Below are 27,896 nucleotides of genomic sequence, written 5' to 3'. Positions count from 1 at the left end.
GCAGCAACAAGGGTGTCACCGATAGAACTGACCTACAGCCCAGCAGAAGGGGCAGAGCTTGAAAGCAAAACAGAGATGGCTTTGTCCTGGGATAGGAGCAGGAGATCACAAAGCTGGTCACATGGTTGATCAATGTAGAACTGGGCAGGTATACCAGCACAAAAATTAGATGAAGTCTAGGGACAGGTTAAGTGGTGGTTCTGGCATGAGAGAGTTGGAACAAGGTCATCTAGTCACAACACAGAGTTTCTGGAATCTTGAAGACTGGAGGCACAGAATAGGCCAATGCTAGATATGGGGGAACTTCAGTAGGCTTGGGGATTTCCATAGTTTGGGCATTGGAGATGAAAGGAAGGAAATGTATTATCCCCGCATTAGCTTTTCATCACTATAATGAATGCCCCAGACAATGTACAGAGAGAAAGTCAAGGCTTGCTATGGTGACATGTCATCAGGACACATCATGGCAGGGGAAAGTTTGGGAAGTGAAAAACACAGAGAGGAAGGGACTGAGGTTCTATATCTCCCTCAAGGACATTTCCCACTGGAGTGACTACCTCCCACTGGACCCTAACTGTTAAAAGCAACCATATCTCAAAGGAACCAAAGTAGGACCAAGCCTTTAAAGCACTGGTTTTCAGATCCAAACTACAGCAATACTCCAAGTACTCAATGAATGAAACTTGGAAGCATAAATATGAAGGCACCGTGGGTGGGAGAAAAACACTTTCCTGTCAAAGAATAATGTGTAGTTTTATTAAGGTCACTCTCTCTCTCTCTCTGAGTCAATATGAGTCAGATGGTATGTAGAAATATTCAACTTAATCTGCATAAAACCTGTTATGAATCATCTTTCTTTAAATTCATACTTGTCGAGATCTTTCTCTCTCCCGAAATCGACTTGTCATAGTCTGGCTCTGTCTTCTACATTCCGCCCTTTCATAAACCACATAATTTCACTGGATTCAAAGTTTGAAATGACCTCTGTGTCTTCCAATACTGCTGGCTCTACTGTCTTCTTTATCTCTTTCTACTCCTCATTAGTTAATGTTAACATTTCGATATACTGTCTAACCCAGAGACTCCATCTCCAGTGCTAGCCAGACATCCTGCAGAGTGACAAATGACAGCACATTCTTCTGTAAGCAGGTTTGGGTTCTGGAAGAAGCTGAGACAGGAGGTATGATGGGTGGAAATGGAGAGAGAAAGAACTCTGGGTTTTCTCTCACCACAAGCAGCCTTGGATTTAAGGAAACTGAAGGGTGAAGACTCGTGTGATAGACGCAAGGGAATAGTGTCTTTCCTTAAAAAGCATAAGTTGAGGCAGGGGAAGGAGTTTAGATGACAAACTGCTTGCTGTGGAAAGCATCAAGACTTGAATTTGAGATTCAGAACCCCCCCCACCCCCCCACACACACAAAGGCCAGGCATGGTGGTACACACTTATAGGTGTAGTAGGTCCCTGATTCAGCCTGGCCTAACAGGCAAATTCCAAGCTAGCTGGAGATCCTTGGAAAAATACCCAAAGTTGACCTCTGGCTTCCATCTATAGAAACATGCATGCTTGTGTGTGTGTGTGTGTGTGTGTGTGTGTGTGTGTGTGTGTGCATTCGCATGCGCACACTCTCTCTCTCACACACACATACACACAGTAAAATCAAATGAGGCAATGAAGATGCCTCTTGGTCATTGAAGAGAGCTTTTCAGTGTTGATGGGAGAATACCAAGTTCACAAGGATAGAATGGAGCCATAGCCAGATACCAAGGAATGGAAAACATATCACACAAAGAACATTTTTGTAGAAGTCATTGCTTGAACATTGCCAAAGTTCTGTTGATAAGGAAAACTAAAGACAAAAAAAAAATCTATAATGTTTTGTCATCCATACAAATAAAGATTTACCTTCCTGTCTCGGGATCAAATCCAAAGTAATGGCCTTGACACTGCTGACAGCTCCGCCCAGTGGTGGAGGGATCATGACAAGAGCACTGCCCGGTGACACTATTACAGATGTGGCTCGCAGCACCAGCTGAGTGGCATAAGCACGGCAGGCAGCCAGTGGCATTGCCAGGAGAGCTGTAAAAACCTAGAAATAAGAAAAAGGTTCCCTTTTCACTTTTGGTTCAATCTTCTCTAAAAATGACAGTGTTTAGACAGCACACAAAACCAAAATAATCTCAAGGGTCCTCCAGGCCTTACTATAACAGTGTCTAGAGCCTTTCTTGATGAACATACTAATTTCAAATAAAAGCAACCAATCAGTCACCTACATGAAAATTTAGTGTAGGGGCTGGGAAGGTCGCTCAGTGGTTAGAGCACTTACTGCTCACTGAAGCCTTCAGTTCACTTCCAAGTACTCACATGTGACTCACAACTGTCTCAAACTCCAGTCCCAGGAGATCCGAGACCTTCTTTTGGTCTCACTAGACACGAGGCACCTGTGTGATGTACATACATACACACAGGCAAAACATTCGTTCACATTTAAAACGAATATACAATTTAAAATAATTTAGGCCAATTTGAAGTTCTTCAACTAAAACCTGGCCCCCTTCTATTCGGCTCCAAGTAGTTTCCAAATAGGAAGTGGTGTATCTTATATACCAGAGAGACATTTGGTAAGAAAGTCAGATAAAACACAAGATTCCAAGTTAGCATTCAATTTAACAATTTTTTTTCCTAGTAAAAAGACATGCAGTTTACTCATACTGAACGGTTATTAATTGAAACTTAAATGTAATTGATCATACAGAACATTGCTAAAATTCTCAACCCTTAAAACTGTCTCCTTCACGTGTGATCTATACCTTGTTAATCATCGAGACCTATGGCCAGTGTCGCTAGAGGATTTTTCACTCCCACTGTTCCTTCCCACCTCCCTGTGAAGGCTGCCATTTAGGTTTTCACGGTGTGTACCAGGAACCAGTACTTAGGTTCACATGCAATAATCTTAGATGTTCTCACATCTTTTGTGTAGGGAACAGAAGCTTAGAAGGTTCACAATAGCCCCGCCCCCACGATAGACTGTTCACCACAAGCCAGTTTCAAGCCCAGGCTTCCCAACTCCAGAAGCCATTGATGTTTACCCACTGGCAAGCCCTGACCTCCTCTTTTGTTTTTGTTTTTTGTTTTTGGTTTGGTTTAGTTTGGTTTGGTTTGGTTTGGTTTGGTTTGGTTTGGTTTTTCGAGACAGGGTTTCTCTGTGTAGCCCTGGCTGTCCTGGAACTCACTCTGTAGACCAGGTTGGCCTCGAACTCAGAAATCTGCCTTGCCTCTGCCTCCCAAGTGCTGGGATTAAAGGTGTACACCACCACTGCCCAGCCCTGATTTCCTCTTGATCTACAATCCACAGTGGAGTTTAAACAATCTTTCTCAAAAGATACTTTCAAGGTCTCTTTTCTCTATGTATGGCTTATTTCCTTCAAGAAAAATATAAAAATTAGCCAAATTGCTACCATGGCTTCCCACTTTGTAATCAACCACCCCTCCCGCCACCCCTGCCCCTCTACAGTCATTTCCCAACCCAGAAGGCTATGGAGTTGTTTTTTTCTTGTCTCTGTTTATGACCCTTGAATGCCTTTCTGGGGGTTGGGGGTGGGAGGAGAGGTGGCTGCTCTGTCCATGGCAGTGGTTTCAATCTATCTCTTCTGCTCTGTAAGCCAGGTCTCCTCAATTCCATGAACAAATTTCTCTAGGCCAATTTAGGCATGCCTCTATTAGCTTCACCGCATCCTGCTGATTCCCACCAGTCCCCAGAAACATGCAATTAATCTAATTTTCATCAGCCTGTCACCTGCATCAGAGTCAGAACCCCATCTGTATAAATCATCATTCTCTCCGCTACCCATAGTAGGCCTTCACTAAACACTGATGAGCTAATAAAAATCGGACTCAAGGAGTCAGTGAGTTCTATGGGCACTTCACTCACAAAACATATATGCACACATGTAGAAATACAAGTGCATGTGCATGAACCACACACACTACACACAGACATACTGTATACATGCCACACATACTGTACCACACATACACACATACTCTGTTTAAAGATGTTAGTTTTATTCCACAATCCACCTCCTACTCTTATGTCAAAAGTAAAGAAAGGTAAGTGGGACTCACAATCACACTGGAGTTCTTTAAAGTCTTCTGGAGCCAGAAGATGGATATCCACAATACAAAATCAAGGGCTTTAGCTATTTGAATGAAATATAAAGGGTTCTGGGTGTACTGTGTGTAGATGCATGTGTATGTCCGCACGCACATATCTACTTGATACACACTCAAGCACATACAAAATGCCACCAGGAATAGTTAAATAAGGCAACAGGAGGGAAGGACCCCAGAAACCTCCTACTAAGCAGACTTATGGGAGATGGGAATGTAGTCATGTCACCATCATTGAGCTTGGTGCTACATTAGTCTTACGGAGGAGAAAGCCAGAAAACAAAGTACCCCTGTCTGTGTTGTCTGCTGTATCAGAAAATGCAGAGGATGACTGCTCACTCTCTCTCACATACCAGGGAGGATCCAGTTACAAAAAAGCCATCATCCTAGAGCCCCAGAACTTCAGTCTGCTCTGTCCTGGCAATGTTCTCACACAGTTTCAAAAGCAGTAAAAATTGTGTTCTTCAAGAGCGAATGGGATCAAGTTGGAAGACCTAGAATACTCAGGCAGGAGGCTCAGCGAGCGTATCTTCATGATAATTTACAGCCAGATTCTATGTTTTCTTTCTCTGTGTTTATCCTTGCATCCACTTGCAGGACTAGGTTATAGCCACACCAGCTAATACCTCTTCCAGTACCTGGTTTGTCATACAATCCAAGTCACTAACTCCTAAGGCTTCTCTTTGGTCTCTGAGAAGGAACGTGTCCTTTCTTCGGAGCAAGGTACCTAGCTCCTTACATCCGTAAGGGTGACATCGTGAACTCCTAGCAGCTCTCCAGTTTGGATAAATGACCCATTAGCATAGGTCCTTAGAATTAATTTGGACTTATTGCAATAGCTTTGAGCCATTGAGAATTCTCAACCTACAAAAAAGGATCTTTTTTTTTTTTTTACAAGAAACGATTTACTAGCTGTGTCTGTGTATATGAATGGGGGGGTTGCATCTTGCTATATAAGATTAGGTAGGTCTTGAAGAGCAAGACACTGTACAGGAAAACATCAGAATCGAAAACAGAGGACAACCACCAAAGAAATCGTGAAAAACACAAAGCACCCACAGAGGCAGGAAGCAGGCACGGTGGATGTCAGCCTGGAGAGAATAACGGTTGAGGGCTCACCCACGCTGGAGGATCTAGCGAATGTGCCTCTTCCCAGGACTTGATTAGAAAGGTTAATCCCACCAGTATTTTAGTTGTCCTATTTTTAAGCAGTTCAATTAGGATGACGAAGGCAACTTCCTGCACGCAGATTACTTGCCGCATCACCTGAATGTGCCTAATTCTAGACCATTACCTCTCCTTTGATGGCTTCCAACTATAGAAAACAAGGTTTTCCCTCCCCTTCTGCTTAAACTTCCACTCCTGAGTGTGGCTTAATTATAACTGACCTTAATTTCTTCTGCAACTCAATACATCTCTGATCTCACTCCATTAGCTCGGCTTCACGGTCCGCATCTTCACATCTGTATCATGGAAAGTGATTTTTTTTTTCTGAAACTGTTCTCCCTCATGAATGTCTTTCTGCTGCCTTCTTAAACACAGCCATCAGGCCGATGTACTAACTTCATTTTATGTAGAGCCGAGAGTTCTCTGGCACAAACCACCCTGGTAAAGCTTATTATTTGCTCTTGTATCTCAGCTAACTCCTGGCCCTGAACAATGAGAACCTCAGGTAGAGAATGGTGTGTCCAGCACATAGAGAGTGGCCATCATATCATAACACTGCTGTACATGAAAGAGCCCCAGAGAACCCCTGGAGTGGTGCATTATTACTGAGACTGGGGGCATCGGCTCCTGTTGGGGCTATTTGCGCAGCACAGCACCTGTCCTGAGCATAAATGAGAGCCATTTCCTAGCAATATCCCTCCTGGGGACCATGAACAACTAGGCTTTGCTAAGGTCCCGAAATGGGAGAAAGAAAACAAACTTAACCTCTGGGCCATGTTCAGAAAAGGAGGGCAGCGCTTTGGCTCAGCACTCATTATAGGCCATTAGGAGACAGTACCCTGCACCTTCAACTATGGACAGGATGTTCGTGGGAAGAATCTATGGTGAGAAGGGCTGGATAATTAGGGTGTCTGGATGCAGTGCCAAAGGCTGCGATTTTCAAATCAGGATTCCAATGCTTCTCTTCATTTGGGTGGTTTTTAATAAAAATAGCGCTGGCAGCATTTCCCATACTTTTGACCCAACGTTCCAGGCAGTACAAACACACCTCTCACCCCAGCATTATTTAGGACAATTAGTGCTCTTATTAAGTTCGATATGCTGCAAATGCTCTGCATGTATTCCCTCTTTTGGCAACTGTTAATACCTCTGTTACCTCTCCAGTCCTATATACTCTTAAAGCAAAGCCCAGATTTTCTCTATTAAATTATCCATGCCTCCATCCTTGAAGAACCCATCGTTCTCATTCTCGTCTATATTACGTGCTCCTCGTGATTATAGAAAGCAGTGTTCCCTGTTTAAAACACAAGGACTTTGTATGTTTGCGATTTTATGTCTTAAAGGAGTCCAGGGCCTAGTATCTGGTACTATGTTAAATAGATGTCCCAACTGAATACTGGATACAGCAATGAAATGAATATATAGCTCAATAGGTGGATGGAGGGATGGGTAGACATCTGGATGGAAGGATAGGTGGATAGCTGGAAAAGGATGAGTAAACAGTTGGATAAATATCCCTTAAAGCATGAAAGTATTTTTCCCAATAAGAGGAAAATAGGATCAATAGGAACTTGTGAGTCAAGCATCACTGGTCAGAGTGGTCCAGCCTTGTAGGGAATGTGGAAGGGGGTGTGTAAGTATCGGGACAATAAAAGTATGACTTAGGACAAATCAACTGATAAATCAAATGAGAGATGGAAAATGTCTGTTCTCCCTGCCCCAAATCTCTTGCTTTTAGAACAAAGGGCGTGGTGGACTCCAATGTCCCTAAGCTTTCTACTGGACTTGTGTGCTTTACAAAAAGCTCAGTTTTCCTATCGCTGTGAGTATCGGTGGGAAGACTCTTAGAACCATGATTCCTATTCATCTTCTTCCTTGTTTTTAAAAGACAGCCTCTTACTATGCAGCCCTAGGTTACCAGCCACTTACTATGTAGACCAGGCTAGCCTGGAACTCACAGGGAAGAATGTCTACCTCTGCCTTCTCAGTGCTAGAATTAAAGGCATGGGCCATCATGCCCAGTTATAGCGTACTTTCTAAGCGTCAAACAAAAAACCAAATCAAATACTGAAATCTCTGATAAAATCAGGGAGATTAAAATGATTATACACTCATTGCACATTGTCATGACCCAAGTCAAACTTTTATATATTATGTTTTCATTCTACTGCATTTCAGTATTTATTAAATTGACACTTCCAAGTATCTTCTCTATGGTATAGAGACTATCTATAAATTCTTCCAGCCTAGTTTATGGAGATAACCCCATTTCTAAAGCCGGCTCCTCAGCCCTTCATTCACTCACTCAGGCAGCCCATGACAGTGCTATTTTTTTTTTTTGTCATGTCTATTACTTGGATTTTCCACAACAAACGAGATATCCCAGGGCCTGAAGCAACAAGCCAGCATCATGGCGTGTTGAGGGGAAGTTGAAGATGAGACGTTACAGATATTTGCAACTGTATGTGATTTACAGCAGCCTCAAGTGATTTTTAATGAATATTTAAGACATTTTTTTTTCCCCAGAAAAAGTCCCAGAGTTTGAGGCCCATCTTCTACGGTCAGATTCTCGGGGACGTCTAGATGCCTCTTCTACTGTAAGAGTCTACTCCCTTTGACCTTCCTTGCTGAGGAGAGAATGAACCCTCCGTCGTAGAAATATGCATACGACACGGGGCTCCATGGCAAAGCTCCAAAGGCAGAGCCGAGCACTTAGGAGACACTCAGCAGTGTTTTTATGAAGTCTCCACAGAAATGAGATTCTTCTAAATGGAAGTTAAAATAACCCTCCCGTCCTTCCACATATTCCGACGTGTGTAGGCCAGGTTCTCCAAGGCCGTTGGTAGCCCTTTGTCACGGGAGAGGTGCTTGTCATGAGACTCAAGCTCACTGGGGAAAACCCATGAACTCCAACTTTTTGCTTCCCGCCTAAGCACAAGGACACTGGTGGGATTCGATTCTCTACCCCAACACATGCTCTAAGTTTGAAGAGAACACCAGCCACCTGGTTCCAGTTCCATCGGCAGGGTCTTCATGGAATTCTGGTTTATGAGCCCATCACTTAGCCGGGAGGATATGTTTCCTAATGAAACAAGATACTTCGTTTTGCTCCCTAATTGTCTATGTGACTTACAAAATAAAAGCCAAGAGTCGATTCTGGGGAAAACATGAAGCATTGTTCTATTAGGACTCGACATGTCACGAGAAGCTGTTTCCATTATAAATTAGGCTTTATTGTATTTCAAAGCCGCAATGCCCTCAATAAAACCCCCTATCTGCCTCTGGTTCTCAAGGACATGGGAGGGTCACTAGCCCAGTACGGCTTGACATCCTTCTCTGCCTTTCTTGGTCTGGCCTCTGATTAAGCACAGCTGCTGAATGGTACGAGGTCATCCAGAGCCAGAGAAAAAAAACAGGGGAAACATGTTTAGTGCTGTATTTATTATTGTGAGTATGTGTACGTTCATCTTCATACACATACTACAAATAATTTTAAATTAAAGCATTTTAAAAATACTTAATGGAGGTTAAGCAGCATTTTTAACCTCTGCTCAAGTTATTGAATGGCGTATTAAAACCAATGTGGCTCTAACGTGCCTTGCAGTGCACATTGCTGTGTTAACAAATTGCCTATAAATTTCAGCTGAATTAAGCCCATTCCTTGTATGTCTGTACTAAGGTTAGGTTAATAATACATGAGATTTCATTACACAAACCTTCCTCAATGATGCTTTTTAAGAAAGTGGGGCAAGAATCTATGTGGAGCCCTCTAGCAGGGGCCAACTTATATTTATAGTCACAGAAGAGAAGTTGGCTGGGATTCTCTCTCTGGGTCCTATTGCTTGCATGTGCCTATGTATATTGGTGCCCTGTGTTATGTGATCTTTGACTCACATCTGTCCTCAAAAAAAGGAGGGTAGAGTAGAGACTGCTGCTGTCAATCATGGCCACTTGTGTTTTCCTTGTAAGTGTCATCTTAAGAGGTGAAAGACAGAAAATAAAGTTCAAAGAGGAAATCATCTCGAGTCAGAAGATGGCAAAACCCAACAGTTCTCCTGATTACACTTTGCCCCAGTCTTAGGCTGTGCATGTGTGAACACTATATCTCGTTTTGTTTTCAAAATGCACACGACTTAGGCTATCATTCCTCCTCCCAGAGTTGGAAAGTGATCATCTGGAGGAACAAGGACATCTCCACAGGTCTTTGCTGTTCCCACGCCTAAAAATAGGCAAAGGCAACCGAGGTATTTTTATACATAATTGCTCATTCAATAAATATTTATGGATAGCCGTTTATGAAGGTTCTGAACCATATGGCTGAGAGATAGCACCGTCTGACTGTGCAGAGCCACGGTAAGAGTCGTTGGCTGGGGAGACACTAACATAGTCAGGGCGCCTCTGGAGATTGCAGACCGTGGCGCCAGGAAAGCCTGCCTAACTTTGTGCTTCACTCTGCCGGAAAGCCAGTGGAGGGTGGGTTGATCAGACTTCGCTGACTTTGGGGGAGTACCTGTCTCTGCAAACACATGGCTAGGAGTCCTTGAAGAAGGATAAAGCTGAGAGCGAGAGAGTTTGGAATTTGCTTGGCTAGTACAGGAACAAGCCGCGTAGGCTGGAGAGGAATGACTGAGAGTGCTAAGAAGTGGTCAAAATGGAGTCACACTGCAAGGGAAAGCCCTCAGGACTGATTGTGATGGATGAGTCGGGAGCTCTGGGAGAAAGAGGAGTCAAGCCTGGTTATAATGATTTGACATGACAAGATTACAGCCCAGAAAATGCAGGGCAGCACTGTCAGTTAAACATGGTAGATTGAACAATCTTTCCCTTCTAAAAATTCCCCCAAACAAAATTATTTTTTTTCTAAAAGGGGATAGCAGTCAATAACAGACATCTAAGAGGAAAAAATAAGGATTTTCAGTAGAGAGTCCCACAATAAGCATATTGATCAAACTCACATAAACCCAGAAAGGAAAGTGTAGGCTTCAAAGCATCAAAATAAAATCTCTCCAGTCCGATACGGGGTTGATTTATTCCTCCCTCCAGGAAGAGGCTGCTAGACTCACGTTTTAGGAGAAGACAGGAAGCTTTAGCTGCAGAAGGAAAACCCAGAGGAAAAGGAGTTGGTAGAACAAGTGTGGGGTGTGGCATCTAACAGGGAGCTCATGGAAAGGCTACCTGGGACAGGTAATTTTATTTCTCATCCTGGCCAGGCTTGGCATGCAGTTAGTTATCTGGTCAAAACCATTCTACATGTTGCGGTGAATCTATCAAGAAGAGGTCCATAGAACAAAAGAGTGCTCGTTCCTAAACAAAAAATGGTTCACTGAGCAGCAGAATTGCTAAACAAAAAGTACACCAGCCCGAAATTTCAGAAAACAAGATACATGGGAATGATAGAAACAATAGGAACATCTTAGAAAGCTAGGGAAGCAAAAAATGCAAGACCGCTAAACCAATGGTATGCTGTTTTGTGAAAACTGTTTGAAGCACAAGTGAAACTTTACACACCTCTTTGTAGTTGGATATTCTCAAACAATAAAGACCACTTCAGAAATAGAAAATGCCATGACTTTGTTTCTCGTATCCTTTTTAGATGCTGCTAAAGCATACGTTGGGCCATGTATACAAATAAACCAAGACAAGCAGATAGAGACTTATGAAAACCCAGGACCTGACATGAGGCAGCTGCAACGATGAGGTGTGGAATCCAGCTGTGGGGAGAGGACTGAAGATTCTGACCAAAGCAGAAGAGGAAGAAGGTCAAGCACCTGAACTCCTACAATCTGCAATATTGAAGGGAAAACAGTGACTATGGTCAGTCCTTGGAGTAGAAAAAGTGGTCGATGTCTTGGGTCACAGAGTTTGGTTCTTAAAAATATCCAAAAAAATGTCTATAAGGTGATGCAAATGCAAGTACTCTTTCTTTTCTTCAAGAGCCCTTTTCGGTCTGCTAGTTCAAAAGCAGACCGAAAGTGTCACAGCACTCACCCCTGCACAGAGACAAAGCCACAGATAAGAAATGCTAGGATGGATATGGGGTACTACGTACTCTTGGGCTGACCAGAGACCGTCTCTCAATTCAAAACCAGTCAACAGGATGACAAGATGGCTCAGATGGCAAAGGTACTTACTACCAAGCCTGATGACCTGAATCCATCTCCACGTCCCTCATGGGAGAAGGAGAGGACTACCTCCCCAAAGTTGTTCTCTGACCTAGAAACACCCACTCACTCAGACCTGCACACACCCAAGTGTAATTAAAATGTAGAAGAACAATGTGGAACAATAAATGGACAATATTTAAAACATTAAATTTTAATAAGTATAGAAGGGCTGAAAGCCATGGGGCAGTTGGATATGGTAGAGCTAAAGCAGAGGCCTTTCCGAAGGATTTGCTCCTTTAAGTCACAAGCCCTTGGTTTATAAAGTGTGCCAAGTGAGAATCTTGGTAAACATAAATTAAAAAGGGAGAAGTTGCTGGAAAATCTCTCTCCATCTTTCTTTTGACCCGACCCATCCCTCGTACCCCTACCCTGAACCCCAACTCTACTTCTCCCTTGATTCTGCCCTGGTACCCCTAACCTCAAAACCCATCCAAGCCTTCTATTTGGAATTTAAATGATACTGATTGCTTATCATTTAGGAAACTAACTCCTTTTTGCTCTTTACTGAAATAGAGATGCCACAAAACATCCTTCCCAAAGGATGGGGACAATTACCATCCTCTTTCAAGGAGGGCAGAGTGGGTATTACAGCCTAAGATGAGAAAATAGTGCGCATCCTTAAAGCATTCCTATACTTGGTTTACACTGTGCCTATTTAATTTCTTAGTGCATCATCAGTGTCTTTGGGACAAGGGCTAACCAATTCAGCTTTCGTGTGTACAAAGACAGCCTAATATCTTATGCATCGAGGATGCTTGGTCAGGAGTTTCCTTAGTTGGAGAGCCTGAGAAATACTCAAGAGTTGTATCAATAGCAGAGGAGCTGATTGTGATGTTTTCTGGTCAAGCACTTGTAATCTTAAATAAGGAAAACTGGAAACAATACAGAAAAACTAAGAAATAGTGACAAACTCCATCTCCAGGCAACCAGGCAGTTTCTGCTTCTACCGAGATCCCCGCTCAGTGAGCTTTATGCCTACTCAGTTTGCCATCCAGAGACTTTTAAATATAAAGAGCAGTTGGTGCCCCTGAGGAAGAGTGTGAGATATAGGGCTAGAGACTGGAGCAGCCCTGAAGCTCAGCAGACCGTTGCTGTCAAGTGGACATTGTGGGTGCGTTTGTAGCTTAGCTTCCTACCACTTTCCCCGTCAACCGACACACAACGAAAGCTCGATGCAGTGGTGCAAATACGATATTATTTGATTAGTGTAAGACATCTACAGTATCCACGATCAGAAGGCTTCTCAGTAGAGGGAGGATTTATCAGTCTGAGTAACTGAACTGCTTGGTGGAGTACTGCAATTCCATTCCAGAGTTTATAATCCAGGGTCAGTATCTCCAGATGCCCAGGGAGGAGACCTCGTGCTAGGAAGTGTGTGAGTGAGACAGATGTGAGATTATAATCAGAGCACTAGGAAACATATGGGGAAAAACCCCAAAACCTGACAAGAGATTCTGTTCAGGTATCACCCCCTCAGTGCCTCACCGGCCTTTAGCATCTGTGGGTTATTATTTCAAATTTCACTAATAATTACAGCCATGTAAAAAGTGGCAAGCTCGTTGTTGCTGGAGGGATTTCCCTCAAGAGTTAGCAGAGGGACTACTCCCAAGTTTGTTTTTTGCTAATTATTTGTATCAATTTAATATCATTTCCATTTTCATAACAGGGGCTCTCATGTGTTTAATACAAGCTCAGGTCTGTACACAGATTCCCTTTGGAGGTCTCTCTTATAGTTAGCTCTCTGTGGACATGAAAAGAGTCTTGACCAAGGGATTCAGAGTGGAAGGAAGCAGCAGTGGGCACCACTTACATACTTAGAAATAGCACTGCCTACCACTGAGCAGAAATAGATGCTGGAAGAAGTTCAGAGCTGTCGATTGCTGAAGCTGCTGGTGGCCACTAACAAGTCAGTGGCTACAAGAACAGTATCTCCTAATCACATCCTCTATCTATCTACTACCTTTTCCACTAAATGATCACAATATGAATTTAATTTATTGATTAATAGTATATGTATGGATACGTTGTATGTCTATGCACCACAAACACATTTGTGGCCATAGAGGCCAGATGAGGGTATTTTATCCCTTGAAACTGGAGTTATGGATGGTTGTGAGCCACCTTGTGGGTTCTGAGAATTGAACCTGGGTCCTCTGCAGGAACTACAAGGGCTCTGCACCACTAAGTAATCTTTCCAGCCAAGAGGTTGACATTCTTAACAACACAAACATTCTCAATTTAATGCTACCTACACCTAATCCATTTTTGCATCAAGTTCTGATTTAAATTTAATTCTATCTTTTAAAAAACTGATACATAACATATATATATGTATAAATACATATATATGTTATATGTTATATATATATGTATAAATACATATATATATACATATATATATATATATATATATATGATCAACTAAACATGTGTGTGTGTGTATGTGTGTGTGTGTGTTTTATGGACATGACAGGACTACTATATTAATGAGTTCGTAGCAGTTGTGGTTGCCTGTACGAGACCTGTACAAGACCAAGACAGTTATCATCTAGCATGGCATGAGAAGCAGTTCAAGAGCCCTTACCATTAACTGAGGATCTATGGACAGCTGGTAGCTTTCTGAGGAAGGCACATCAATCATCTCTAAGGCTGTGGCTCCTGTAGGTCAGCCATGTGAGAATGGATGACTCCACACCCAGAAAGATATAGACAACACAAATTAAAACAAGAGAGACAGGATGTCCCTAGGAGAGTAGGGACTTGTGAGTGGAAACAAGAGGGATTAAGGGGAGAAAATGGGGCGAATATGAGCAAAATATTGCATGACATTTTCAAAGAATTAATTAAAATATTAATTAAAAATTTAAAAACAAAGGCTCTTTTCTGCCCAGTCCTTTAGAAATATTCAGATTATTGTGTATTTAATACACTTCTCCGCAGTATGCCAAACTTCTTAGAATCTAGTTACCAATCTTTTCCATCTTCCTACACATCCCTATATCTGTTACCTGTGCCTCACCCTATATGATCCCAACTTATCAATGTGCCGCATAAGGGTGAGCTCACACAGTACCTGCCATTCTGAGCCTGGCTTATTTCACTTAACTCCTGACCTTCAGTTCTACGCAAATTGTCTTAAGTGACACAATCTCATTCTCTTTACGATCAGCTGATGGCTAAGCTAAAAAAAAAAAAAAAAGTGTGGTATATATACACATAGGAAAGCTTCCTCCTTGTACTGGCTGGTTTTGTGTCAACTTGATACAAGCTGGAGTTATCACAGAGAAAGGAGCTTCAGGTGAGGAAATGCCTCCATGAGACCCAGCTGTGGGGCATTTTCTCTATTAGTGATCAAGAGGGAAAGGGCCCCTTGTGGGTGGTGCCATCCCTAGGCTGGAAGTCTTGGGTTCTATAAGAAAGCAGGCTGAGCAAGCCAGGGGAAGCAAGCCAGTAAGGAACATCTCTCCATGGCCTCTGCATCAGCTCCTGCTTCCTGACCTGCTTGAGTTCCAGTCCTGACCTCCTTTGGTGATGAACAGCAATGTGGGAAGTGTAATCTGAAAAAACCTTTTCCTCCCCAACTTGCTTCTTGGTCATGATGTTTGTGCAGGAATAGAAGCCCCAACTAAGACACTCCTCTCACATAGATCCATACAACTTTCATAAAAAGAAGTAATAAAAGAAGGTGTTTGGAATGAGAGTGTACATGATTTTTTGAACTTGAACTTCTTTTTTTTTTTTTTTTTTTTTTTTTTTTTTTTTTTTTTTTTTTTTTTTTTTTGGTTTTTTCGAGACAGGGTTTCTCCGTGTAGCTCTGGCTGTCCTGGAACTCGCTCTGTAGACCAGGCTGGCCTTGAACTCAGAAATCCACCTGCCTCTGCCTCCCAAGTGCTGGGATTAAAGGCGTGCGCCACCACCGCCTGGCAAACTTGAACTTCTTTATGGACACAAATAATAACCAGCACATGAAATAAATGTTAGCACATTTTCAAATTTGCCTTATGATTACATATTTATAGACATTTGAATGAAAACACCTTTTAAAACACTGGTGTCTAGAAAATCTTTCTGGTTCAGTAAATGTACAATGGGGAGCTAGGCATTCTTTTAAATGAGAACTTTTATTTAAAGAAACCAACCAATCCTATACATTCTGAAGACACAGTTCTGCTTCAATCTAATTCTAAAAGAAATAAATTGATACTTGGTAACAAGTAGCCTGGATAATGGCAAAGGTATCCTATAATGGCTGGCCATGGAAATACCACGAAGAATAAACCAAAGCACTAAGATATACAGAAATTAGGAGCCGGGGAGATGTCACACAAGGATGAAGACCTGAGTTCAGTCCAGAAAAACACAAGTTAAAAAACTGAGTATGGTAGCACGCATCTGTAATTCCAGTACTACGGACATGGAGACAGGAATATCTTTGGAGCTACTCCTCCAGCCCCCTACCCCACATACACCTACACTAAAACTCGAACCAGAGTGGCTGAGTTGCCTCAAAAGCGTGCTTGAGTTAGAAAGCGTCAGCGCTTTGGGAGTACTCCACTGCAGAGACACCGTGAAGTCAAACAGCTGAAGAATGGAAACAATGGGTCACCCTGGTTAGGAGCAAGATGGGAAGAAGCATGTTAAAACCAGAGATGGAGCACAGAAAAAGAAAAGCCTGTTCTTTCATCTGTTTAGCTGTGGCTTCTTTTTTCTCTAGGTCTGCATTGACACAACACACAGAACACTCAGAAGACCACAGTCAAGGTTGTTAAGAGCATCCAGATATCTGGATGATGTATCAGACCTTCATCGAAAGGAGAAGAGTTTGAGTTTTATCCAAAGTTGGAAAAGTTGTTTAAAATAGGTGACATGCACAGTGTATGCACAATTCAGCCAGAATGAAACATTCAATTTTACCAGAAGATAATTAGCCAAAATATATATCACTGGACTTGTTGGAATCCCTTTACCATTGAAAAACAAGGACGCAGAATCCAGTTTTATTCACCATTCAGGAGACTGTACACAGAAAAATCAGACAACTTTTTAGAGGAAAATGTTTTTTAAAGAAAGAACACAAAATCAGTTCACAAGAGCAAAACCTCAACAGACAGCAAACGTGCGAGATTGCTCACGGGGAAAGACAGAAGCAGTGGCCTTGTTCAGCCTGTTGGCCTGGCTCTCCACAATGCTCTTCCTTCCTGGGGACACTCACTTCTTACACCAAGTTAAAACAGATTCCTGGACGCATACGCTGATCACTTGAGATGTCCTGACAGCTCTGGCCAGGCGGAATTAGCTCAGGGGTACACACATCCTGTCAAAACAAAGCAAAGGAGAATTCCCTCCCACCAATGGAACTGCAAAAGGCAGGTGTAAAAGTCCATCCTCATAACTGAGTATAGAATCATAGGCATCATCAGGAACACATGGTGGCCAAATATCCACAGAGAGGGAAGAGGGGAGCAGGGAAGCCTCTTTGGTTGGGGGGAGGAAAAGAGAATGTGAATGTTATAACCTGGGGGTGATGGCAGAGTTTCTTTTTACTCAGTTTTACTGCAGCCTAGTTTCTCATATTCCGTTATATGTATCAATGGATTTTGAAAGCTTGTGGTTGTGTAGCTACTCACAATCCGATTTTAACAGTGCTAACTTCTCTGAACCTCTCCTGGTGTCTCTTTCCAGTCACTTCTTTTCCACGAGGCTCAGCTCCTGGCAGTCCCTGATCTTAGCTTCGTTCTTGTAATTTTTATATTTGCTTTTTTTGTCTGGCTTTCAAGTTCATGTGATCACAAATTAAGCGGCTTTATCCATCTTGTTTTTCTCCCACAGGAGAAGGAACCTATATTTGCATCATACATACCCCCCTCCCGTCTTCTTCCATTTCATGCTGTCTCCAAGACCCTCTTGAATTCAGGATCTCTCTCTGCTGGTAAGATATCCCCAGTGGTGAAATAAGGACACTTATATATTGAGAGTAACCAGCAGTGACTTAAGGCCAGCTCAGTAGGAGACAATTTCTGCCTGTTACTGTAAACCTAGCCGAGGACTCATGGCTACAGTGTCATAGACTCCAGAGAAGAACCAACTCCTGTGATTTTCCTAAATCAATATAGCTTCAGCTCTGCTTAAAATATAATCAGCTTGAGCTGGGCACTGTTGGTGCATGCCTTTAATCCCAGCACTTGGGAGGCAGAGACAGGCAGATTTCTGAGTTCAAGGCCAGCCTGGTCTACAGAGTGAGTTCCAGGATAGCTAGGGCTATACAGAGAAACCCTGTCTCATGTATACAAAGAACTCAAGAAGTTAGACTCCAGAGAACCAAATAACCCTATTAAAAATGGGGTACAGAACTAAACAAAGACTTCTCAATTGATGAACACTGAATGGCTGAGAAGCACCTAAAGAAATGCTCAACATCCTTAGTCATCAGGGAAATGCAAATCAAAACAACTCTGAGATTCCACCTCACACCAGTCAGATTGGCTAGGATAAAAGACTCAGGGGACAGCAGATGCTAGAAAGGTTGTGGAGAAAGAGGAATATTACTTCATTGCTGGTGGGGTTGCAAACTGGTACAACCACTCTGGAAATCAGTTTGGCAGTTCCTCTGGAAATTGGACATAGTTCTACCAGAGGACCTAGCTATACCACTCCTGGGCATATACCCAAAAGATGCTACAACATGTAATAAGGACACATGCTCCACCATGTTCATAGCAGCCTTATTTATAATAGCCAAAACCTGGAAACAACCCAGATGTCCCTCAACAGAGGCATGGATACAGAAATTGTGGTACATCTACACAATGGAGTACTACTCAGCTATTAAAAACAATAAATTTATGAAATTCTTAAGGAAATGGATGGATCTGGAGAATATCATCCTGAGTGAGGTAACCCAATCACAAAAGAACACACATGGTATGCACTTTCTGATAAGTGCTTATTAGCCCAGAAGTTTGGAATACAGGAAGAAGAACCCACAAACCACAAGAAACTCAAGAAGAAGGAAGACCAAAATTTCATTCCTTCTTAAAAGGGGGAACTAAATACCCACGGAAGGAGTTGCAGAGATTAACTATGGAGCAGAGACTGAAGGAAGGACAAGCCAGCCTAAATATAGCTGCTATCTCCTGAGAGGCTCTGACAGTACCTGACTAATACAGAAGTAGAGGCTCACAGCCATCCATTGAACTGAGTACAGAGTCCCCAGTGAAGGAGTTAGAGAAAGGATCTATGGAGCTGAAGGGTTTGCAGCCCCTTAGGAGGAACAACAATATGAACTAACTAGCATCCTCAGAGCTCCCAGGCTCTCAACCACCAAGCAAGGACTGCACATGGTGGGTCTGATTGTTCTGGCAGCACGTGTATAGTAGAGGATTGCAAATTCGATCATCAATAGGAGGAGAGGACCTCGGCCCTGTGAAGGTTCTGTGCCCCAGTGTAGGGGAATGCCAGGGCCAAGAAGTAGGAGAGGGTGGGGTGGCAGGCATGGGGAGGGGGGAGGCAACAGGGGTTTGTTCTTGTTGTTTTGTTTGTTTGTTTGTTTGTTTGGAGGGGAAACTGGGAAAGGAGAAATTTACATGTAAATAAAAAAATATCTAATAAAAAACAAACAAACAAAAAAGATCAGCTCATTATAAAGTAATACTTTAATTAAAAATACTTTTAAAAGCAAAGGTCTTTACTCCCACCAGCAAACAATTGAAAAGGTAGGCTTCTATACAGTGAGATCAGACAGCCATCTATTTAATTACATGATGGCATTTACAATTAATCCTAGATGTTTCCTTATGGTGCCAGAATGTACATCCCTTTCTTTAATAATATTCTCACCAGCCACCTCACTTAGACATTTTTCTATTGGATATTTTCTTTATTTACATTTCAAATGTTATCCCCTTTCCTGGTTTCCCTCCTCCCCAGAAACGCCCTATCACATCCTCCCTCCCCCTGCTTCTAGGAGGGTGTTCCTCTACCCACCCACACACTCCCACCTCCCCGTCCTCGATTCCCCTACACTGGGGCATCTATCAAGCCTTCATAGGATCAAGGATCTCCCCTTCCACTGATGCATGACAAGGCCATCCTCTGCTACATATTGAGCTTGAGCCATGTGTACTCCTTTGTTGATGGCTTAGTCCCTGGGAGTTCTGGGGGGGTTGGTTGTTGATATTGTTATTCTTCCTATGGGGTTGCAAGCCCCTTCAACTCCTTCAGTCCTTTCTCTAACTCCTCTATTAGGGACCCCCGCGCTCAGTCCAATGGTTGGCTGCTAACATCCACCTCTGTATTTGTAGGTTCTGGCAAGGCCTCTCAGGAGACAGCCATATCAGGTTCCTTTCAGCATACACTTCTTGGCATCCACAATAATGTCTGGGTTTGGTAACTGTATATGGGATGGATCCCTAGGTGGGATAGTCTCTGGGTAGCCTTTCCTTAGTCTCTGCTCTACACTTTATCTCCATATTTGCTCCTGTGAGTATTTTGTTCTCCTTCTAAGAAGGACCAAAACATCCACACTTTGGTCTTCCTTCTTACTGAGCTTCATGTGGACTATGAATTGTATCCTGGTTATTTGGAGCTTTTGGGCTAGTATCCACTTATCAGTGAGTGTATACCTTTGATCCATCATCTAGATATTTGATGCTGTACAGATGATTAGGTCAAATTTTTCTTCTTTAGGAAACAAAATAACAATCCCCTTTCTCAGTTACATATCTTTTAACTGATTAAAAAACACACTCATTTGAAGGTAAAGAATTATAGCATGCCTCTAACAGGAAGTATGTTTGGTTTCTCTAAAGTGCCCCCCCTTACCCACTCACAGCAAATGCACAGACAAGACAGTCTCAAGCAGGTCACGTAGCTCAGTTTGGATGGTTTGCAGCAATGGCGTTGAACCTACATTCTTTATAAGCTTCAACAAGAAACAGAGGCGTTCCCTGCAGTCACTGAACTGACGAGAAGCCGTTCTTACCTGGCCGACACCGCTCACACCTTCTTCCTTGTCGATGAGGTAGACATGGGCACTGGCCACTGATGGGGTCACACATGCTTCCAGGTGATGTCCCCAAGGTGTCACACTCACACACCTGACACCCTTGAGGATTGCCCCTTGTTAAATTGAACCTGTGAGGCTTGCACTGGTGGCAACGCAGACCAGCTACCCCTAATTTGCAAGGACACTGCCCGGTTGACTCATCACATTGTAGAGATCCATTGATGGTTCCCGTCTTCTCACAGTTACAAGGCAGACAGAGGTGGGAATCATTCTGATGTAGGCTGAAGTACCCTTCTTTACACTGACTACATTGTCTTCCTCCAACGTTGGGCTTACAAATGCACTGCCCTGTCTCAGCATTGCATACAGTCCCAGCCTGAGAGCCAGCCTTGCTGCAGTCACAGACCTCACAAGCACTCCAGGGCAATCCATAAAAGTTTTCTCTGCAAGCGTCACACTTAAGTCCTTTAGCTTCCTTCTTGCATACACACTGCCCAGAAAATGGATCACAGAGTTGGTTCACTGAGCCATGGCGGTTACATCGGCAGGGCTCACATCCATCACCATTAAAACTCCGGAGGAATTTAAATCCGAAATTGCAGCGATCACATCTAAGTCCTGGAAACAAAACACATTGGTAAGGGGGAAGGATAGATATTATCATTGAAGAGGGCTGAAGATGAAACATTGAACACAGATCTGAACTACAGAGAGGACCACTCCAGGATGGCCATATATGCAAAATGCTACAACAATTGTGATTTAGCTCTAATATCTGAGTGGTAAGCAGGGTACTTTGTAGAATTTAATTGCTAATCAATGAAACATAGAATGCAGAATACACGCATTACTCCTGTTGCATGCATGGGGACTTTTAGCCACTTTCACAAACATCAGGGCTATTTTGGAAGAATAAAAAAATGCACATGACGACTCAAGTAACTTTTGTAACAATCAAAATTGCCTGAAGAGAGCTAATAAGATTTTTCTAGGAGTAAGCAGAATACAAAATACCAGCTAGAGAGAATAAACAGGATCCGGAATTCAATTCTCTATCGTGGTGGCTAGAATCTCAGTGGTAAACTGTTTTAAAGTATACACACAAAAACTGGTAAAAGGATAAATCATAATATTCTTTACTGCAGATATGTTAATATGTAGACAGCAGCTATACCAATTAGCCTCAAGCAATCATTTCATGAATTGTCCACATGCCAAAGTGCCATGTTGTATCCTGTAAATACACCAAATTTGTATTTGTTTATTATACCTTTAAAAGCCGGGAGAGAAGCGAAAATAAAACATTGGTCTGATAACTGCCTTTGTGAAAGCAATAGGCACATTTACATTCAGCTGTTAAAAATTAAATAATTCACATAAATATAACTTATCCAGAGTAATTTTTATTTTAATCCTTTGTAGGGTCCTATATTTTATCATTTTCAATTAATATAAATTATGCTTGCCTTGGCTCATAAAGCAATCTCAGTGCTTGTCAAACCATGTGATCCAAACACACCTGTTCAAGTGTGAATGCAGTGCCTTATGTAATTCCTTCTCAGAGGAGCACGTACATGCATTTCACAAATGGAGAAGAATGTTTTGTCACCGAAACTTAAACCTCTGACAACTCAGGTTAGTCTCAAAAAAAAAAAAAAAAAGGACGCAGCCATGGAAAGGGATTTGAAGGAATGCAACAGCGTGGTGTTTAGGTGTACAGTCCATCCTCTGCACCGCACACTTCGTATATCCGTGAATGTAAATACCTGCCCTCATTGCATCGAGTCAACTGAGACATCTATTTCAAACTATAATTGTATAATTGTAATAAAAAATTAGTCCTAAGACAAGAGTCAAATACACACTCAGGCACTGGATATGGAGAAAAGTAGCCCTAAGCTGGAAGGAAATGCATAATATGTATGTATATGGACAAAAATTCATTCAAACTCCAGTGGAAGGCAAGTTCTTTAACAATGATGAATGGCTCACCTAAGGCATATCATTTAATTTCAATAAGGAAAATAAAAAAGGACCTCGATTGCTGCAAATTTTAAAAATAACTGTATTGTTAACAAGAATTATGACTCATTTTGAACTATTAAAATCGGTCTACATGGATTCATATCAGATCAGTTTTAAAAATATGCACAGCGCTTATTTGAATATGCCATACATATTCCTGACAGGTAATCTATTCCTAACGATACTCGCAGAGGCCTACAGGGCATCACACTCGGAGCTAACAAGTGCAGGCGAGTTAGCGCACTTGGCATTTAACTCACAGTCTTCCCTTTTTATTCTAGATGAATGACCTACTTTAATAAAATTATTGGTGGTAATGTATTTTACTGGTGATAGAATCATTAGTAAGATTTAACAGTTTTGTTAACTCAAACAGTTTGCCTTCTGAAATGCACACAACACACTCGTGTATTTTCAGGGGGTTTGTTCCTTCCTATTAACGAGGTAATCTTCAGCAAGGACGGTGGCTAATCCTATTAGGAAAATATATATTCACGTCAAGTGCACGATTTTATTAAAAGTATTTCACTCGTGGAGATTTGCTCTGGAAATCACCATTTACAGTATTGTTAAATGGAGGATTTAATCTTCACAAAATACATATTTAGATTTTCCTGCAGAACACTGTTTGTAGCATGAGTAAATGGTGATAGTAAATGGTGAAGATTTTGATGAATTATAAGTAATTAAAATTTCTTTCCTGTCCAAGCTGTAGGATCAAACTACCACAGGACGCATGTCACAGAAATGGAGAAGCTGCTACTCCATTATGTACAAAGGCATGGGTTAACTTGTGTTTCCATACCCTGAATTTAAAACATGTCTCATACCTGTGAACAAAGAAAGCCATATGGAAGGTGTTCTGCATGTCACCCCTCGCACTTACACAGTCGAGCTGCCCTCCACAAGTCAGCTAGATTTTGTTTTTATAAATTAGCACTTGCCATAAATAAAGGCGGGACTAACAGTGTCCACTTTTATGTAATCTTTCCTTAAACCAGAGGGCCTCTGGGTAATGCCATCAGACCTCTCCATCATTTTTTAATTAATTAAAATGTTTGTATACCAGAAATACTAGAGATGTGGAGTTTTGTATATGTATGCATCAACAAAACAGATTGGGTTACATCACACAAAAATACTTTATTCAGAATTACATGTAAATACATATATATGCATATGTATGCATGTGTGTGTGTGTGTGTGTGTGTGTGTGTGTGTGTGTGTGCTCATGTGTGGTGTACATATCACTGGTAGACATTTTTATTATTCTGAATTTAAGGTCAGTCTCAGTAAAACCACACAGGACTTGGTGTCTTAGGTGACAATAGAATTTTTTTTTTTTTTTAAATTTCACACAGGAGCCAGGGCATGCATGATTAGAACACTGGGGATGCACTTCATCAGGAGCCAGGGCATGCACAGTTAGAACACCGGGTACACCTCACACAGGAGCCAGGACATGCTCAGTTAGAACACAGGGTGCACTTCATCAGCAAACTTTCCCCTCATAATATTCTCATACATCAAAATTTCAAAGTGCATTATGTATGTGGTGCATTTTGGGCACTTGATAAATTTTGTCCTTATGTGGCGGTGGTTCCCCTCAAAAGTGCTGGATGTAATAAATTGCTATAATCAAATCTAATTTCTGAAAAATACCTGTGGGAGTAACAAACAAAAAAAGCATGTCTTGTATAAAAAAATGATAAATAACACTGAAGCCCGCTGTTTATTATAATCAGCTTGGTACAGAATTACAAAATTAAAATTATGTGACCCTTTATAAGTAACTCTAGCAATAAACATGATGTGTGGAATTATGTTGGCTTGCTTTGCATTTCATAGGGACAGTTCAAAGAAATATAATAGAAAAAAATGGAAAGATTTATCACAAAGTACCCTTTAGCACAGAATGTCTTGGAAAAAAATCCATTTATTTTGGTCTATTAAAACTAGCAGGAAAATGATTTGCTTAGAACTTATTAAGTGTAAAACATTTTGAAAAAGTGCTAATTTTCTAAAAGAAACATCTATGTAGCAGGCAAATTATATTTTTCTATGACTTATTAGTCGTGTTCTTGTACCTAAAGCATCTACTGGCTGAGGGAACTTCTAAAGGGTTGATTAAACTAAGCTTCAAACTATAGCTTGATGGAATTATTAATTTAGTCATTTTTTTTAGACAGTTAATTTCATCTGAACTGTGTTTCCCAGCCTTGAGCAAGAAAATCGTTCTACCCTTCAGTTAAGAAATCAAATAGAGGCTTTCCCCACAGATGGGAATAGAGATGTGACTGTAAACTTGTGTATGATACATACCAATAACATTCGCTTTGCACGAGCACTGGCCTGAATTTTGGTGACAGGTAATGTCTCCATCCACAGTCCCAGAGGGATTACAGTTACAGGGACGGCAGCCGTCAGGATCCAGCGCCTGCAGGTCATAGAATCCATCCTGGCACTGAAGGCACTGTCTGCCAGACACATGTCTCTTACAATCACATTGGCCTCCAACCTGCAGGAGATACAACATTTTGTAGAATGATGAACATATCTATTTTTAGATAATTTGCTCATTAGATACAAGACAGGGAAGGAAGGAGAAAAAAAAAATTCTTGAAATGTTAAACAGACAAGAAGGTGGTCAGGTTGTGCCCCTCATGGCAGAAAACACGGCAAGCTTCGGCAGGGTGAAAATTTAGAAGTGAATGAAAATAGACCCATGGAAGTCAGTCGTATATGACTAAAGGGGGAAACGGGGAATTAAGCATTTAAGCACTATATAAAGAAATCAGAATATAGACATGTAAGTCCTGAAAATAGAAAAGAGACAGCAGCTAATTTAATCTTCACAACCCCAGCTTTCTGCTTCACCCCTTCCATTTACTATCTAGTTGGTCCAAATCTGTTTTGAGCATGTAAGTGTTTAAATTAAGAAACAAGTCTCCCAATGATGAGACAGGCCCGTTAAGTGTGACCGTTATCAAAGCCCTTTGCAGATAACAGCAGAACACTGAAGTCCGATCTTGATGTGCATCCTCTTTGAGGAATACTTCAGTGTTTCCTCACTTATGTGTGGCATCATTTCACAGGAAGTGCATCATAGACAGCTAAGGTAATTGTTAGTTACATGTGGGTTCCGATATCCAAGGACGGGCTTTCGGAATACAGATTTCAAAGGATAATTTTTGCCTCATCTTTCCTTGTCTGAGAAATGAGGTCTTATTGGAATCATTTATTTCAGGATCAAACAAGACAACTGTTGTGTAAATAACTAAGTTGTGAAAAATAAAGGGGTGACGGGCTGCTTGCCAGTCTCCAGACATCTGAGGGCCACCTGGGTCACCCAACTGCATAGACAACTGTAGGAGGTCATTGAGGTTCAGCCAGACAGTTAGATCCAGTTCTGAGATAAACTATAAATTCAGAAGTTTGAATGTCTTAAGATTTATTTTGTTTTTAATTACATATACATTTGTGTTTATGTATATTGATATGTGCATCGGAGTGTAGATTCCCAGAGGCAGGAACCATCGATTTCCCTGCTTCTAGAGTTATAGGAAGCCGTGAGTTATCCAATATAGGTACTGGGAACTGAACTTGGGTACTCTGAAAGAGTAGTGAGTATTCTTAAGTCCTGCGCTGCCTTTCCAGACCTAAGCAGCAACGTCTAGCAGTTCTCATACATAACATGGCAGATCCCACTTTATTTCACATATCTATGTCCCTGTCAAATAGGATGAGAGGAAAGTTTGTTTTGTTTGTTTTTTTTTTTGTTGTTTTTGTTTTTGTTTTTCGAGAAAGGGTTTCTCTGTATAGCTCTGACTGTCCTGGAACTCACTCTGTAGACCAGACTGGCCTCGAACTCAGAAATCCTCTGCCTCCCAAGTGCTGGGATTAAAGGCGTGTGCCACCATTGCCTGGCGAGAGGAAAGTATTTTAACATCTACAATCATGAAAATGTCTGACAAAAAATATCTGCAATCATATGCTCTACTAGTGTTGAGATTCCAAATACTGGGAAGAAAGAAATGCAGATAAAATTGTACCACAGATAACAACAACAACATGTATCCTCATAGTTCTGGCCAGGTTCATTCCCCTGTTCTTCAAGGCTTGAAACACTATCTGGATCAGTTTTGATCTCGCCTGAATCACAGCTTGGCCTTGAACACTTTTAAATCTATTTTACAAAAGAGAAATAATACCTGCTCACAAAATCTGCCTTGAACTTGAGACAACCTTCATAAGCCTGGCTTGGGTCTTATCCTTCCCAGTTTTAGGAGATGTGAGCTCTCCCTTTGAAAGTCCTTCCAGAAGGCACTGTGGGCCATGGATACCCCATTGAGTTCTCCCAGGTCAGCATTCCAACATTCTGATACGTTTGGTTGATAGTTTCAATTACTCAAAATAGTTTCTAATCTCAATCCCCATTTGAATGTTTTAATGAATTAATCTATTCACTTTATATCCTGATCACAGCTCCCCCTCCCAGTCCCAACCCTCACAACCTCTCCCCCACTTCCCCTCTCCCTGTCCTCGGAGACAGAGAGGCCTCCATGTATATATATTTTGAATCAGGGTCTTGTTAGATTGTCCATGTTCATCACAGACTCAGGATCTTCCCCCTTCAGCCATTCAAGAGCTGAGGACGCTAATAACCACTTATCAGAGAGTGCATACCGTGTTTGTTCTTTTGTGATTGAGTTACCTCACTCAGGATGATATTCTCCAGCTCCATCCCAGAGTCTCAACCACCAACCAAAGAGTACACACAGTGGGACTGATTGCTCTGGCAGTGTGTGTATAGGTGTGTATAGTGGAGGATTGCAAATTCGATCATCAATGGGAGGAGAGGACCTCAGCCCTGTGAAGGTTCTGTGCCCCAGTGTGGGGGAATGCCAGGGCCTATAAGCAGGAGAGGGCGGGGTGGCAGGCATGGGGAGTGGGGAGGCAGCTGGGGTTTGTTTTTGTTGTTTTCGTTTGTTTCTTTATTTTTTAGAGGGGAAACTGGGAAGGGAGAAATTTACATGTAAATAAAGAAAATATCTAAGAAAAAATAATAATGATAAAAAAAAGAGCTGAGGACGCAGGGTTTGCACCCTTGCTTCTGGCTTCTGATTGATATTTTGACTTTTTTTTTGTCGTCTCTGGGTTATGTAGAAGTGGGTCACTTTATAAATATTTAGTGATGTTTCTGAATATCTTGCTGGTTGATAATTTAACTGATTAATCAATATGCTTTATATGATTTAAATAATGTACAGTTTTCGGTGGTGTGGTTGTTTATGGCCCAGATTTAATCTGTTTTGGTGGATGTTTTTTCATAAACTTCAAAAACATAAACAACACTCAGCTGTGGTTG

The 27,896-nt window shown here is 41.7% G+C and overlaps 1 protein-coding gene across 1 annotated transcript in view; it reads right to left on the bottom strand.

Annotated features, from left to right (window-relative positions):
• Ush2a (usherin) overlaps positions 1-27,896 on the bottom strand; it is a 689,504-nt gene that overhangs the window by 545,276 nt on the left and 116,332 nt on the right. Inside the window, 3 exon segments of the mRNA XM_031338301.1 lie at positions 1,904-2,087; positions 20,480-21,121; positions 24,851-25,046. Of these exon segments, the coding sequence (XP_031194161.1) occupies positions 1,904-2,087; positions 20,480-21,121; positions 24,851-25,046 (1,022 nt within the window).

The sequence above is a fragment of the Mastomys coucha genome, unplaced genomic scaffold (genome assembly GCF_008632895.1).
Source record: "Mastomys coucha isolate ucsf_1 unplaced genomic scaffold, UCSF_Mcou_1 pScaffold1, whole genome shotgun sequence".
Taxonomy (NCBI): domain Eukaryota; kingdom Metazoa; phylum Chordata; class Mammalia; order Rodentia; family Muridae; genus Mastomys; species Mastomys coucha.
The sequence above is the reverse complement of the archived record's forward strand: the minus strand, read 5'-3'. Positions and strand labels throughout refer to the sequence as shown.